The following is a 17466-nucleotide window of genomic DNA, read 5'->3' as shown; positions in this document are numbered from 1 at the left end:
CTAGAATAAAACGGATAAAACCTTCCCAAAAAAAAGAATATATAATAATAATAGTAATAGTAATAGTATAGTAATAGTAATAGTCCTTTTTTTATTGGACTTCAAAAAATAATTATCTCTGGATAGAAAGTATACCATCGCATAATTTGCTGTATGGTTAACAGCAGGGACGCCTTGGTGACTGAGGTAGGAATTGACCTTTAAGGGGGCTTAGCTCCAAATAAGACATGTGACACGTCGTCACACCGGCACTGGTTCATTATGTATTGTAGGCTATGTGCAAGGGAAAGAGGACCATCCATGACGGTGATGATGTGACAGTGTTATGACAGGGTTATGTCTTATACATCCATGGGTCGCATATGTTACATAATGCTGCTTTGCTGGTCCTTTGACGCCCTCCCGTTTTCAGCTATCCTCGGACTCATAACAATTTGGATTACGCCTAAATAAAAACCATTTTTAGAAACCAAATCCGAAGACATTTTCAGGCAGGCTGAGATTAGAAACAGTGAGACTTCAGCCCCACTAAACAGGATCTTAAATGCCCCCCTGGTTTAAAGTCAGAGTTCCAGTCCAAACATTACATTCCATCCCTGCTCTGGGTCCATTAAAAGCCGACCATCTCAACAATTAGGAGAAACGAGTGGTTTCATTGCCTGCATACTTGGGGAAAAACCATCACATCACACAACGAGTCTCTTTGCCTCGAGTGAACCAGAAGTGACATCTCCTCCAGTGCCGTGTTAAAGCTGATGACGGCAATCACATGCCTCCCTGCGTTCCTGACATACAACTCTTAAATGTTATCAACTGATAGAGTTTGATCAACATCTCTTCCACAACAAGAGGGGAGGGGCTTAAGAGGCATTCCTTCATGTGTGTGTGTGTATTTGCAGGAATGACACGATGGTCAAGCCAACTTACAACTGATCTCATTTAGAATAGTCTGTCGTCTTTGAGGCATATTTTACTATTGTTCCTCAAACCCATAGATGGGTAGATGTACAGGCCGAGATAGGAATACATGTGCTTTAGTAGAACCGTGTGAGGAGGTTGTCTGCGGAACCACTAAATAATGTTACCGGTGTTTAAAGACCTGGCCTGGTGCCGGAGTTCTGTACCTCAGGGGCAAGGCTAAATCTGACTCCACAGCCCACAGCCCTAATCAGCTGCATCAAAACAATCATTAACTGAGCTCCTGCTGCCTCCACACACCCCCTCACGTGCACAAACACACACACACACCCACACACAGGCTCCCTCTCCATGTACACACAGGACGTCTCACGGCAGGACTAGAGAGGCTTGTATGTATCAGGTATGACCCAGCAACCCTGCACAAGGTGTTTCATGTATGTGGGTCTATTATGTCTATCTAGAGAAAGGCCGTTGTTGTTTTTTGTGCATAGGACACATAGTACTTCCTTCTGAAGTATGATCTTAGTGTTAGTGTAATACCAGAGTTCAATGACCGAGGATATCAGAAAAAGACAGTTGGACAAAATTTCCGTGACGAGGGCCATTATAAGTTAGTGAAATACCACAGAATCAGGGACTCGCATCAGTAATAGTTTCAGAAATGATAACCATGGCTCTTTAATTTGCAAAAATGTACAAGTGAGAGATGAACGTGGAAGCCAATTAACTTCTATAACTACTAATAACTCTACCAATTCCAAATATTTCAATAGTAGGAATTACTATTGAAATTCAGATGGAGCCAATAGTATGGCTCCATCTGAATAAAACAGCATCCACACACAACAGACATCCGACCAGCCTATGGGAGGTCAGCACTCATATTACCTCCCATGGCTTGGTATATATCCCCCACACCGTTAAACAGCGCGACCATTAAATAGGTGTTGTTATATTATTATGAATTGATATAAATACGTGTTTAGATTATTGAATCATTAAAATACCCAATCCAATACATGCCAATAAAATGGCTTGTACAATAACATCACTTTGTTCACTTAGTCAATGAGAAAATATTTGGCAATCATACATTTACACATGTTCCATGTCAGTTAGCAGTTGATATTCCAACAATTTCTGGTGAGAATCACACACACCGTCTCTTTTATGATTGAACTGTTTAATGGTCCGGGGATATAAACCAAACCACGGGACGTAATACGAGTGCTGTGTCCTCCCATAGGTTGGTGGCTCTTGGCTTGTCTGCTGTGTTTGAATGCTGTTAGCAGGAGCCATCTGCTGCTGTTTACGGTTCATTAGCCCCGATACTGAAGACAGCCAGGCTAGCCCCACAGCAACAGGTACAAAAGCCGGCCTCTTCTGACTGCTACAATAAACGTCCCATCACGTTGATCCGGTATCCAATTAGAATAATACATGAGGAAAATCTGTGTTTTCTTTTAGGGCAAACAAACTGTGACTAATGGAGTACACATGATTCCTGGTGGCGATGGTGGGATGAAAGTCGTAGTGTTCTGGAAAAACTCATACTCTAATGCATACCTTCCCAGAAGTCCGTAGGCATACTGTGAACCAGCCAGTAGTAACGTGATCTCGTCCCTCTGCATGGTTATAACACACTCTTCCAGGCCCTGCGGGTGAAGAAAAGCCCAATGTTGTATTCTAAGTGCACGCAGTGATCAACATCAGTGCATGTTGGATTTGCAAATCGCTTTTTATTAGTTTGTAACTAATACACTTCAGGGTGTTGCTATTTGGTATGCCAGTGACCTGATATCCCAGGTCAGAGTCAAGAGGAACCGCACCTGAATGACATCCGCCTCTCCTATGACGAACACCAGCTTTCTGTCCTTCTCCACAACACTGCGGTCCTCCAGGAAGCCCTGCAGTTTGACGGTCACTTCCTGGCCCCAGGTGGGGCGTGGGGCATGTGGGGGCCCAGGTTGTAGGACCTTCTTCCTCAGTAGGCAGTCATCTGCGTAACACAGAGAAAAGGTCCCGTTGATTGAATTGGGTTTACCTGCTGGTTGCGCAGGAGCTAAGTTTTAAGAGTTAGTCTACCTGTAAAAAAAAAGATTGATACATTTGTGTATATACATTGATGCACCAACCCCTCCCAAGAGTTGCAGTAACGTGCTTTGTATTTATTGTATTTACATATTGCCAATCCTACCTGTAATATTCTGCCAATCTTTTGCCTTGAACAATTCCTCAAACTTCCATTCCTCCAGCACATAATCTGGAAAAAGACTTTCTCCAGAACTGTCCCTCTCCAACACCACATCTGTCTGGGACGGGTCCTGGAATCGGACCGTTTTCCAGCTGTTTGTTTTCCGAAGTTTCTTCCCATCCGCACGTCCTCCGACTCTCCAGTTCTCTCGGTCTGAATAGTTTCCAAGTGTGTGACTTTCTCCTGCTTCACGTTGGCTCCCCATCTCATCCTCCCCTTCCCTACACTGCTCCTCTCGTCCACCCAGGCCCGGCGTCTGGTGATCCTCCATCTGGGGGGAAAGGTCCCTTTCTGCAGGCCCAGAGGAGGCCTCGGGTTCAGCAGGGTCCTCTGGCTTCACCAGGGACAGCTTGGGCTCCTCAGCGGACCAGTCTGCTTCCATCTCCCGATCGAGAGCCAGGGACACCATCTGGGGACAGCTCCAGAGACGAGATGATCCTCCCAGCTCTTCTTGTTAGTTTTGGGTCTAAAGTCTTTTTTTCAGTCCTGGGTTGGAAGCGATGTGGTATTGAAGCGCTTAAATCTGCAATCCAAGAGAGTTAACAGAAAGTATTCACTAAAAGGGAGCATCCGCATCTCTTACTCTGAGCTTCATGTACGGAGGTCTGTCCAATCCGACACAGTTCACCGCTACTCTGCTGCACTTTGACCTCTCGCCTGCATGCTTGTATTTCCCCAGTGTTGAGGACGCAACCAGAAATGAACAATGTAAAGAAATGGTTCCGCGTATGAAGCAATCACAGTCAGCAGGCTTGCGCGGTGGTAATCTGCAGGATTACAAGACCAAAACCTAATCTGCCAGCATGTCCATAAGCTTCTTAATGACTTCATCAAACTGCGACATAGGTTCTACCGTCGTGACGTTGGTGTCATGGTTTTGGAAGGTTTGCTTGTTATTCGATGAAAAGCAAAAAGTGAAGGACTGTGAGAGTGGTGTTTGTCACAACAAGTCGAGTATACTTCCTGTTTTTATGACTCACATTAACTTGATGCTTGAAATTAACCAGATGAATAAACGGCTTCTGATGACCCTAGCAAGTGTTTTAGGTCAACCGTGAACATCTTGGCTGCAAAGGTGCTTTTAAGATGCTTCCTTTGTAATGTTTAAGAATATAAGACTATCGCTAGAACTGTAGTACTTTTTATTACTTTGCTGATTTTAGAGTACTACACACATGCTGAGTTTAGGTTGACATTTTCGTTGGTTCATCAATCATATGTATAACCTTTAAAACTGGGTAGCCACAACATTGGCTACATTAAGATAAAAATCTATGGCTATAAAAATATTGGGCCAGTTAGCTGTCCCTGTTTATGTACAGATAGGAGAGTGACTCAGTGTGTGTGTGTGTGTGTGTGTGTGTGTGTGTGTGTGTGTGTGTGTGTGTGTGTGTGTGTGTGTGTGTGTGTGTGTGTGTTGTGTGTGTGTGTGTGTGTGTGTGTGTGTGTGTGTGTGTGTGTGTGTGTGTGTGTGTGTGTGTGTGTGTGTGTGTGTGTGTGTGCGACAGAGAGCGAGCGAGAGAGAGAGAGAGAGAGAGAGAGAGAGAGAGAGAGAGAGAGAGAGAGAGAGAGAGAGAGAGAGAGAGAGAGAGAGAGAGAGAGAGAGAGAGAGAGAGAGAGAGAGCGCGCGAGAGAGAGAGAGAGAGAGAGCGAGAGAGAGAGCGCGAGCGAGCGTACGCGCCAGTTCAAGTGACGTGGTTAAAGCACGCACCCAGTCTATCTGTAGGATAACTCCGCCCTGGTCCAAGTGACGTTTCAATAGAATGTCGCCAATTCCCCTCAGTTGTAGAAATGGCAGCGCTTAGACAGGAGCATCGGTATGGGCTCTCATGTGTTAAAATCAACAAAATCGCCTCCAACAAAACTCTTTATCACGTCAAACTGACTGACACTGCAATCCGGACTCTCGAAGCGTACCAGAATTTAAAGGTAAGAATGATATCCGTTGTTTTGTTTTCACTGTTGCTTTCATTATCTTTGAACTCAAACTAAGCTGTTAATTATAACGATAACGGCATACTTTTACTTTCGGGGACGAAAAAACGATAAACAGTAGTAAAAGTGTCATCTGCTGAGTGGTGGTCTGCGTATGGCTTTATTGTGGATGGCTGTGCCTCGGTTGGGCTAGAGTACAGCAGTTCAAGCTTGAATTACAATCATCTACAAGATATGCAGTAGACATTACCAAATGAATGGGTCCCTTTTAAACCTTTGTATGAAACCTAACGTGGACAAATTACGCTCTTGAATGTTGTTTGCGAGAACCCATCTTTATTGTTTTCATAGAAAAAGTTCCGAAATGACACGGTTCGGCCTAATTCATATTCGTTTTTTAGTTGTATATCGCTATCGTGTATATCGGTATTCCTTATATCCAATGTCTCGCATTGCTCCAGATGCATTAGTGGGCTGAGAGAAGCTTTTCTCTGATGTATTGTTGTTGAGAATTACTGAGGAGACGAGCGAGTCTCCTAGTGGGCTTGTTTTTGGAAGATAGCCTACTTCAATTGGACCGCATTTGTGTACTTACTTACTCCGACTAGGACGGGATGTTGTTGTTCTTTGTTTTGTTTTATAAATGTAGCAACATATGACTCATACTCTTACATTGTCCCGTACAACATTGATTTTGGCCTACTTAAGAGTAGTTTTTTCTTGTTCACCGTTTCGCTTGTGGGGCAAAGCGTCGCTGCTCTTATGCATTGTTTTGCCCCTTTACACCGTCGCAAACCCGCCCAATTCCTCCGCTCATTCGTCCGCCCGCCAGCGTAAACCTCGGTCTTACTCCAATCAGAGGGCCTGACAACTTCCTCCAGGACAAATAACAAAGGGCACGCGACAATATTGGGCTAATGATCATTATTCTGCCACTTCTATCGAGATAAACAGTGACATATCTTAATCAAATGAATAGCCTGAGTTAAACAATCATTATGTAGGCCAAATGGGTAATGTTACACGAATTGACATCAACTTAATGATTTCAGTTGACATAGCCATACAGTTCATTATACATGAACAAATAATTGTAGTTTAATTGGTAGGCTATATGTTTTTCCATCAGTGTAGTGTATGATAACTACTTCATGCTGAAAGGCAATTGTCAATGAAATATGATAAAGAGAATTTGATGATTTGGAGGTTGGCGGCCAACAGGAGAGAAAGAGACAGAACTAGGCCATGCCCATGCCTAGTAATAACACGGTAATGGCCTAGGTCTCATTTACTACCAGCCCATATTTTATTGTCAGCTTTTTTATAGAAACTAGGTACAGCATATTTTGCACTCATCCCTCAAAAAAGGTGTTGTTATAGTGTTGCACAAGAAACCCTAGCTGTAAAAATATGTTCCCATGAATTATAATTAATTCCTATGAGGACATTTGGTAGGATGTTGTTGTGAACAACATTTGTTTATTCTCAGGGATTTTCTGTTTGGATTAAATATGTGTCACCCCTTTAATCTATGAATAACATGTGATGTTAATTGTTTAATGGTACACTTCAATTTGTCTGTTCTCTCAATTACACACCCAGTTGGTCAAGTAATGGGAAAACACGTGTATAGGCCATGTTACTGTGTACTTTGAACCAGATCCTGAAATGAATGACCAATCCCACACTTGTTTACGTTGGTCCTCACCAGTGTCTCTCTCCTCCCCAGGAATCACTTCCAAACCAGCCAGCGATCTGCTTTAAGGGAAACCAAGGGGTGAGATGTTTTGAATACCTTCTGAATGCTTTGAATGAATGAATGAATCATTTGTATTTAATGTGTCAAATAACCCTTACACTAGTGTACATACCATAACACTATTGTTCTCATTTTACACTGGCTTTAAACAGGAACCCACACGTTGCATATGTGTGATAGCATAATGCTATTAATGCTAGAGAGACAGACTCCACGGTGACCACAAAGAGAAACATGTTGCATGATGAACACACGGCGTGGGTGGGTGCATGGCACTGGAGAGCAGAGCACAGGGCAGGTTGTGGGCCAGTGACAGAACATTCACGTGTGTCCGGGCAGCAGAGCAATCTTCCCCCCCCCGTCTGCCCGCTAGGCTACATCCACAATTCCACCGCTACAATCCACCCTGTCTAAAAGGAGCTGCTGCTCTAATCCTCGCAAGAGCCGATTGCATTGACCAAAGTGACTTTGCTCTGTACACAAGCGCTGGGTCTGGACCTGGGAGCCCTGCTAGCACAGGGGTATGCTATACCCCCGGGCTGCTAGCCAGGTTACTGGGTCAGGCCCGCCCTGGGGGAGGCTTTGTTCTGGAGGGGGGGGGGGGGGGGGGTGAACCCCAGGGAGCCCCCACATCTTCATGCCTGTTGTCTCTGCACAGACATGAACAAAAAAATGTCTGACGTAAAGAAATGGAAAGGAATGGCTTTTGGAGCTGTTTTGCCCTCGTTATCTGCACTGCACCGGAGCACACATTGCACCGTGTGTAATATTAAAGGGGAGATACATACATACAAAAAAACAACAACATCTCGATTCCTCAATATGCCGTCAGTCTGTAAAGCAATTTCTCAAGTGTGTGCAATTGAAGTGTGCTTTAATCAAGGAATACGATTTGGGTGATTATATCTGGGGTTGGCACATTGCATATTCAAATTGCTTTACAAAACTGAAAGCATGGAGCTCCCTCCCCCTCCGACAATGCAGCCTGAGCTGGACCACTGGGCATTAATGAGGTAGCTGCAGCCGTGGGGGGAGACCAGATTAAGCCGTTAGTGGGGGGAGCATGGTGCTGAACATGGCAGTCTGGTGTACAGCAGCACCCCATAAAGGTTCTCTGGATCTGAGACATTAAGCACCACAGATGATAAAGCACCACCCCCAACGTTCTCGTCCCTGCATTTTAGGTTTCCTTTTTGTCTCTAAGAATAATAGAAAGCTAGATTAGGTTGGTAATGGTTGTTGTTGTTGATATTGTGTTGCATAGACAGCCTTGTGCAAAGATAGAGCTTATGAAAATCTTGACAAGGTAAATATGGCAGTGTAATTATGATATAGCAGGTTGTGAATACTTTCTATTTTCCCTAACCTTGTTTAGCACTACTTTTAGTATGGAACTGTCTGCCAAAGTGTGCAAGGCTATTAAAGGTTTGGTCCCCTTAGATTAATTTGACATCCAGTGAGTAAGACAGCAAGTTATTTAACATGCAGACAAATGACAACATGCTGCAGACAAATATAGCAAATCTAACAAGAAACTAAAGACAAGTGCAACATCGGCTCATTTAAAGGTGTAGTCAGTAGGATGTAGTCAGTAGGATGTAGTGCATCTGGCGATGATGTTTCACACAAGGGCCCTACCTTTCTACGCTGGCCTGGGAGCTGCCAGTGGGACCTTTCAAAATAATGTGATCATCTACGACAGCTTCAAATAGACAAGTGTGGGCTGATGAGTTTCCTTGATACATTTATTAGTTGTATTTTGTTATTTAGTCTGTTAAGGGCATCGCTATCAAGTATGATGGTGATTACGATGGAACACTCTGTTTGTCAGTTCGGGGCTCCTGTAGAAACATGGCGGCGTAACATGGCCGCCTCCCTTGGAGAACACCCACTCCCTCACAACAATTATTATTTGAATGAGGCTATTCATTCACAATTAAAACATAGTGGATATTGTAATCCATTATATCGAGTCTTGGCAATATACTCATTTTCTTACTGTCAACATTACAAGGAAAAATAATGTTTGAAGTATTCTGATATGCGTTATCTTCTTTGTCATATATTGTTGTCCAAAAACCCATCAAAACAAGCCCCAGAGCTTCCCTGTTGTTTAGGTCACCAGAATCTGATCTTGCAATCACTTTCCCAAAGCCTTCGTGCTAAGCGTCAGAGAGTAAGTAAGGAAGTAAACAAACCCTTGTGCTAAGCCTCCTTCGGCCTCCTAGCCTCCTAACACAGATAATGCAGTGCTTTGTGGTAGGGAAACATTATTAGTTATTATTTGGATTCACATTTGTGTATTAAAATTACTTTGAACCCAAATCCTAATAACATTTAAGACATAATTCCAGCCTGGAATTTCACATCTCGGTGTCTCAGTGCACTAAAGTGAATTATTGTGTAAAATATTATTAGTGTAGGGTTGGGGCCATTAGCTATGTATTAGTTATTTTTTCGAATGACCTTGTCTGTTTTTTGCACATTATACAATTTGACAGTGAGCTAAATTATTAGAACAAACTCTTCCATGTCCGATTGATTTTGCCACATCCGTAGCCTTCATGCGATTTGATTCCTACGGTCATGTACAAATGTTTTGCCGCAAACACAGCTCCCAAGTAAAGGCATTGTTGATGAGGGCCGAGGAGTGGATGGGAATGTAGCAACTCTCATGGAGATATTCTCCAGATGAGTGTGTGAGACTCTGCTCTCCCCCGGGCCCCCTTCCTGCCTGCCCTCCCGATTATTGCACTGCTTCACCCCATGCCTTGGCTGAATCCTTTGGAGACATCACAACCGCTATCTCACACACGGCTGCTCAGAACCCCCCTCACTCACACACACACACACGCACTTCCCCCACCACCGCCACCACCGCATGTCCTTCGCCTCCTCCTACCTCACAATGCAAACAAGCCTTTTCAGTCTGTGTGTGTGAGAGTGTGCATGTTTGTGCACCAATCCCTCCTCTCTCTCTTTCTCTCTCTCTCTCCCTCTCGCTCTTGCTCTTGCTCTTGCTCCGGCTCTCTCTCGCTCTCTCGCTCTCTCTCTCTCTCTGGAAACTAATTAAAATAACAATAACAGGAATGCAGTCAGAGAGAGAGAAACCCTTTCTAAACAGCAAAGCAAGGAGGGGAAGGCAGAAGAGTCACATATGGGAGTAAAAGAGGCACACGTCCTTCCATTCATCCAGATGTGTCAAGCTAGGCCAGAGTCCCTGCCTGCCCTGCTAGTCTGAGGGCCCACTGTTCACGCTCTAAAGGAGTTGGCCCCAGCGTTTTTACTTATGAATAGATGGTTCTCATATCATTATTGTGTATAGTACTCCTCTACTAGCGTTTTAGAATGGGCCGCCATGTATGTTAGGTACCAAGGGAATAGTTTAATTGTTTGTTTCATTCAAGTTGGTGAATATCAATCCACACCCCCCACCCCCCATCAATTGTTCTCAGTAAACCCCCTGTTTTGACATATCCTCCCTCAGTCATTAGTTATTGCTGCGTTTACACACGACTGAACGGACACAAGCGACAGTGGCGCTGCAAGTCAACATAGCTGCTGTAATGTGGTCAAAGGGCAGTGGCATCCTTTCTGAGCAGCTTAGGAGCCTATTGGGGAAGCCAATAGGCCACCGTTTGGCTTATGTAATGCATGCACGATAAACAGGACACAAAGGCGAACTTTGATACCTTTACTATATATTCCTTATTTATAAAGTGCAAGGTGCAGTAGTTAATCATTTACTCAGACAAATGATAATTTAAGAACCAGGCCAGCGTAATACCAGTTTCTCTGGTAAGTAGCACTTGACAATAAGGGAACATTAATTTACCATTAATTAACATTATTTAATGCAGGTGGTAAAATAATGTTAGGGGGTAACCCTAACCCCTATGCTAGGGTTAAATCAATTATGAATGAATGTTCCCTTAATGTAAGTGTTACTTTTTCTCCTATAGCCAACATCCCCCAATATAAGGACAACCAAACAGCATTGTTTTTCTGCTGCTCCCGAGTATCACCTTTCAAGCAAACCGCTGTTTGTGCTGTTACTGAGTCATTAGAGGTAAGCACAGGAAGTGCAGCTTTACTACAGATGATTTAGAAAAACAAAGTATGACGTTGGGATTAATCCACAGTACTCATAGTGTTATGTGTTGACACAAGCAAACTGTTATTCTATTTAAGTAAGGGTTTATAAGTAAGAACCCCTACCTCCTGTAAAATGTCAGATGCTGATTTAACTTTTTTTTTCTTAAAAAAGAATGAATCCAGTTTGTGTTCATTTACAGCATGTTATTAATAGCCCAGTGTGGACATACGTTATAAACAGTATGTTATACACAGTAATTTGTACCAAAAGCCCAGTGTTACTGTGAACATATGTACAGTGCGTTGTATAGATAGCACAGTTCACACATATGTTGCATATAGTATGTTGTATACACAGTATGTTTGCACATATGTTGCAAACTATATCCTTTCATTGGTATAAATAGATTAAACCTGCCGCATCAGGGGAAGGAAGCACAATCCTTTGGTATGTTTGCTGCAGAAGTATTTCTGAATCAGGAAGTAAACAAATTACTTGCCTCTCTAATTTTAGTGAGCCTATAGTGAAACTCTCCCCCATTTGCAGACAGTGCTAAACAACCTCACCATATAAATCAAAATACCAAAGGCAATCGGTACACAGTGTTTATATGGAATATATATCTTGTAATCTATTGTTATCATTTCCATATATTCCATATTGAGATCTACAAAGTGGGGTATTCTGGGGACATAATACGATGTGGCTCTTTGACAAGCAACATGGTGGCCAGTGGTGTTGTCTAAATTGCTCTGTGTATCTGAAGGATGACACCCAAGGAGAGGTGGGAGAGAGGTGGAGGAGAGGGGGAGGATGCAGCCGGTTGTTGAGGTTGACAGATTAGGCCCTAGCTGGGGGAGAGACTGCTTCTGCATGGCATGGGAGGCAGTACCTTGGGGAAGGTGGGGGGGGGGGTGCTCTACAACTGCCCAGCCCCGCAATATCCCTACTCTCTCTTCCATCCCCACCCCCTACTGTTCCCCTGTCTCTACCAACCCCCCATTTGCAAAGGATAAGTCTCACAGACGCACAGGAGTCACCACATCCAGGCTGGCTGGAAGCCTGATGGGAATCTCAAGAAGTGATCTCACGTATCACGCTTCCACGACCAGTGACTCACAAAGGAGTCATCGTGTTAACAATGTGGGGATAGTGCACCGCTGTTATTAATATTACCCCACTTTCCCCCCCAGAGCTTTGTTCGCTGGAATCTCAGTGCTTGCCGTCTGGCTTTGTCACAGATACATACGGTAACAGCCTGAGAGAACGGGAACCCAAATGCATTACATCATTACATCGTCGTGATACTGGCCGCAAAGCCATCACCAGCACTATAAGCGGGAACTGTGCCAGTTAAAATGTGCTTCCTGATATTCAATAACATGAAGGGGCTATTGAGTGCAAAGATTCAAAGAGCAGAGACACGGCAAGCTGGGCCAAGCCATCAGCCAGCCATCCCCCTCCTCGTGCACTGAGCTGCCTGGTTGTGTTGAGCGCATTCCAAAGCGGGGACACTATGCTACATGCACACAGGCTATACAGGGAGACCCCCTCCTCCAAACCCTGACTCAAACCTCCATAGACACCCCGCCCCCCGCCCCCCCAACAACACACAGCCACACTTCTTGGCTGTTCATAAATAATCCAGGCGGGATCGACAGAGCATCGCAGCGAGCGCTGTGGGGGAAGAGCGCAGAACAAAAGAGCGGCGTCTCTCTGAGGAGCCACAGCTGAGCGGCTGAGAGGAGGAGACAATGGTGGCTAACGTCGGGAGAGACCAGAGGGCAAGAGGTCCACATTCACTGGGAATCCCGTATCCAGGCACCTGTTAGCGCAGATCACCTTCAACGGGACGACACCTTCAAAAATGTTTTCTTTGGTATGGCCTTTTTTGTTAAAAAGCAGAAGACAAAATGTAAGAAGGAAAGTAGGATGGAGCATCTCTTTTCCGCCAACAGCTCTTTGGCAAGAAGCAGCAGCGGGAGAAGAGTAGAGTTTATCCTTTGAAACAAACCATTTTGTTTCGCCAATAAAAGGCAGCATTGGCTTCACACGGACATGCTCTTTGTCTTCATCCAACACACACACACACACACACACACACAGTCTCACACACACTCGCACGCACACATACAAACACACACACAGTCTCACAAACACGCACGCACGCATGCATACAAACACACACGTGCATACAAACACTTACACACGTGCATATAAACACACACACACATGCGCGCATAAAAACACACACACATGCGCGCACAAAAACACACAAACGCATACACACACTCTTACACATATAAAAACATGTGCACGCATACGTACGCACACACACACACACACACGCATACACACACTCATACACATATAAAAACACATATGCAAACCCGTGTACACACACACACGCATACATACATACACATACACATACACACACACCGCTATTTTTCTTCCCCCGTCCCTCAAGTGCGGCTGACACCTTCCAACAGCCTGGAAGTATTTGACATCTCCAAACACCCTGGCCTGCTGCAGCAGATGTAGCTGAGCCGCTACCACACAGACCGTTATTGTATCAACGCCCGTCCAGTCCGGGGTGTGTGTGTGTGTGTGTGGGGGGGGGGGGGGGGGGGGGGGGGGCATGCACTGACCGTGTACTAAGCATTGCTATTCAGAATCCACTTGGCTCTGATGACTAAGACGACACACTGACACAACTGTCAAATGGTGAAGCTCAGGCCAAGCTCAGCTGCACATACGGTGTGACTTGTATCTTAGTTTCTTTAACCGACGTTACTGTGAAAGCAATAACATACATCGCGAAAAAAGTGGACGGATGTATTCAAATACTTTACGATTACTTTATTCATTCCTTACTTTATTCATACCATTCACACATCCTTGAACTAACTTACACACAGATACTTACATTTAAATGAAGACCTTTCTTATGTGATTGGGGGAGTGAATTCCTGACATAACAGCAAAGAGCTTTGATCAATTAAAAAAGACAGAATAATGTATTTATCAAGAGATAATGGCTGGGAGCTAGCAGCTCCAGATGCAGCTGTGGTGGCCCGGCAGACGGTTGACCTCACTCTGCCGGTTGACCTGTGGAGCTCTGCAGCTCTCTCCTGGCTTGAATCTAAGATGGACCAACCGCTCTGCCTGCACAGTGCCTGGGTCAGTGGCCCAGGGACCCCATGCAGGAGATCACACCAAAGGCCCTATAATGGAGCCGCCTTGGGCCGATTCGAAGCAGTGAGGCCCCCCGTCTGGGCCCGTGCGGCTAGGCTGGAGCACCGATTGGTCCCAGCAGGCGATGTGTGTGTGCATTTTATGAGGTTTGGAAGGATGTTCAAACAAGCAGTTCTGATATTTGTTATGGATAGAAAATAAAACGTATTGCATATTGAGGTTTTAGCCTCAGTATTAGGCCTCAGTCCACCCATTTTGTTTTCAGGATTACCCCCCCCCTCCCCCCCAGACCAAAACCAACCAGTCACTGGGGTGGGGGAGAAGCAGTCAGGATCTGGGCCCTAATGGGTTAAGTGACATATGGCTATAAAGATGGGGAGGGACGCGCTGAATAAAAACAGGGTGACGACCTCCTGAGCAGTTTGACCTGAATGACGTTGATTAAAATTAAAGTGCAAAGCGTGAGGACGGGTCCAGTGACAGGCAGGGTCCCGTGACAGGCAGGGTCCCATGACAGGCAGGGCCCGACCCAACCGTCTGAACAAGGCTCACACAGGAAGCAGAGAGAGAGGGTGCGGGGGGATGGGGCAGGTCGGGGATGAGTATGCCACTGGGTTACCATGACTACCAACGCTAACCCCGTAAATCTGAAACGCAGTACTCTCACCTCTGCGTAAGCGAGCTTTTGATTAGCATTTTTATCATATTGAAGGATAAAACGCTGTTTATTTATATTCAGCGGGCTTTGACCTACTTCTGCAACCTCATTTTAATGACTTGTTGCTTCTAAATCCAGCAGAGATGAATGCACTGAAGAGACAGACCCAGTGTCTTTAAGTAATAGCCCTGAGGATATAACGTATATTATGTATGATACATGTAAATATATATATACATATTCATATATGTATAGATAGATATATACGTACACATATTTCTATATTTGTATTTATATATATATACATGTAGATATATTTAAGTTAGTTATATTATGGATATGACTATTGTATATATGTTTGTTGTAGTTAATTGGCAAAAAAAAGCCAAGCACACATTTATGGCAATGTGCCCTGACCCCTCACGTGAGGAGAGAGACGTAAATAGGTCAAAATTAATGGTCAGTTGTACGTCTGAACCCGTCTACGGCCTTCTGGGCTGCCGTGCGCTTTGTGGTGTTCACATTAAGGAGGGCTAGAAGCTGATGGGGGCAGGGTGAGCTCCATGTGCTGGGCTTCAGAAGAGGAGGAGGCGGGGAGGAGGAGGAGGAGGAGGGGGACTGAAAGAGGAGCTGCTCATTGGCTCTGTGCTGCAACAAACTGCTCCTGGGTTTGCTGCATGACTGGCCATTTGTGACAGATAGAGTCCTGGCTGACACATCTGCTAGGGGCACTGCGCTCTCTGCCAGCCAGCCCATAATCAATCACTTGCCATTGAAGACTAGAGAAGCCAATTTGAGTGCACTGACTGGCGTGTTTTCACGGGACCTGCAATAAAAATGTTCTTGTGCTTCGATTGTCCCCATGTGGCTTTTGACAAAAAAGAAGCCTGAGAATTGACTGCTGGGAATAAATAATAAGACTCCAGTTCATGGAATAAAAATAACAACATTCTAGCCAAGCATATCTTTATGAACAATTCAAGCTCGGCATTACACCACATTAAACGTTATGCGAGGGGTTATATTTTTTTGGGACAAATAGGCAGTCATTTGGCCGACAAGGCGAGGGAGCTCTGTGAAGAAGACGGAGCCAGCATTCATTGTGTTGTTCAGGCACACATGAATGCTTTATGAGTACTTCTATTCTACGCCAAACTTGCCTTTTAGGGATAGGAGGTCATTTTGCCTGCAGTGCCATGCTGCCCTGTTGGCCACTTAGTCCTCAGGGACAGAGCGCCTATATGTTGTTACGGTGGGGCTATCAGAGAGGCTCCATTGCTGGCTGAAGGTCAACCTCTCAGGCAGCTAGCCTTGGTCTCTGTGATGGCTCAATTATTATTAATTAGATCACTTTCTTGTCAAAAGACACTGAACATAATTTTGAATGACACATACATGATGATGATAACTGATAAAAATTGAATGCATTACACCAATGAGTTCCACTGCTTTGTAGTTGTAGTCAGTCATTTTGCCAGCTACAATTCTTCATCAGTTGTCATAAAATCAATACTGTGCAGTCAAAGTAACAACATTAGTATTTTGTAAATCTTGTTGTTATATCATACATAATTAATACAGAATGAGTATTTATTTGTTTTTGATAGGTCATCATGTTGTAGTCTGCCTCATCACCATGCCATTTAACTATTTTAATGAATATTGTAATTAACTTTATTGTTGATTTCATTTTGTAACAGTACATTAAGATCCCAGCGTCCACCGCTGAGACGCCCGACGCACTCCGAGTCTTCTCCTTCTACCTGTCCAGCGACAGCAAAGACAAACCTCAGGCCAGCTTTGACTGCATTCACCAATATGTCTCAGGGTAAGCACCACCACTCTTCAACACAGCCTCACCCGGTTCAATGTGGGACTGACAACAGCCACACTGTGACACGCACCCACTGTTTTTAATGAAGCCATTGCCTCAATGTAAACCACAGAATCACATAATAGCAAAGGCCAGACGGGCTATTTTCTAATGTTGGTCAAAGAAGCAAAAAATAGTCCCGCCTGGAGAAATAAAACGTGTATCCAGATGTGTATATTTTTACAACAATACCAAAACACTGACATGTCTTAAAGAGTCTTTGGAGAAAAATGGAGGTTGTTATTTAATAAATTGTGGGGCTATTGAAATTTCCATAATTTTCCATAATAAGCCATAATAACACATAACAGGCGATCCCTTGAATATAGTATACATGTGTACACAAGAACACAACGCCTTAACAACTCCACCACCATTCATTAAGGACAGGAACACTAAACAACAACATTAAATGTCAGATAAAGATCACGTGCATTGTGTGAGCTCTGAGTTAAGGCAAGCTCTCAACATGTGTCTACCGTCTTTTCCCTGCCCTTTGGTCCACTTCCTGTCTGTGGCCCACCGACCAACCCACCATCCGACCCACGCAGGGAGGGGCGTGAGCTGCTGGCCGGTAAGGGCAGCATCCAGGACAAGATCACGGTGTGTGCCACGGACGACTCCTATCAGATGACCCGCGAGAGAATGTCCCAGGTGGAGAAGGACATCTGGAGCCGCGCAGCCATCGAGATCAAGCCAGGTCCCAGTACGTGTTCAAGTGGATTCATTCATCCATGCATTCACTCATTCATTCATTCATCCATTCACGAGG

At 44.5% G+C, this 17466-nt stretch overlaps 2 protein-coding genes across 3 annotated transcripts in view; one reads left to right on the top strand and one right to left on the bottom strand.

Annotated features, from left to right (window-relative positions):
• fkbp16 (FKBP prolyl isomerase 16) overlaps positions 1 to 5881 on the bottom strand; it is a 22119-nt gene extending 16238 nt beyond the window's left edge. The window contains exons 1-4 of one of the 2 annotated variants that reach the window (XM_056599422.1): positions 5706 to 5881; positions 3119 to 3698; positions 2751 to 2920; positions 2488 to 2576 (exon numbers count right to left, since the gene is read on the bottom strand). In XM_056599422.1, the coding sequence (XP_056455397.1) occupies positions 2488 to 2576; positions 2751 to 2920; positions 3119 to 3584 (725 nt within the window). In that variant the 5' untranslated portion in view covers positions 3585 to 3698; positions 5706 to 5881. The remainder of the gene's footprint in view (positions 1 to 2487; positions 2577 to 2750; positions 2921 to 3118; positions 3699 to 5705) is intronic. The other variant, XM_056599421.1, reaches the window with a different exon arrangement.
• LOC130389588 (RNA polymerase II elongation factor ELL2) overlaps positions 4963 to 17466 on the top strand; it is a 23386-nt gene continuing 10882 nt past the window's right edge. The window contains exons 1-4 of the mRNA XM_056599420.1: positions 4963 to 5104; positions 6840 to 6887; positions 16522 to 16649; positions 17246 to 17400. Coding sequence (XP_056455395.1) covers positions 4967 to 5104; positions 6840 to 6887; positions 16522 to 16649; positions 17246 to 17400 — 469 coding nt within the window. The 5' untranslated portion in view covers positions 4963 to 4966. The remainder of the gene's footprint in view (positions 5105 to 6839; positions 6888 to 16521; positions 16650 to 17245; positions 17401 to 17466) is intronic.

This window comes from Gadus chalcogrammus, chromosome 9 (genome assembly GCF_026213295.1).
Source record: "Gadus chalcogrammus isolate NIFS_2021 chromosome 9, NIFS_Gcha_1.0, whole genome shotgun sequence".
Lineage (NCBI taxonomy): Eukaryota > Metazoa > Chordata > Actinopteri > Gadiformes > Gadidae > Gadus > Gadus chalcogrammus.
Note: the sequence above shows the minus strand (reverse complement) of the source record. Positions and strands in the feature narration are given on the sequence as shown.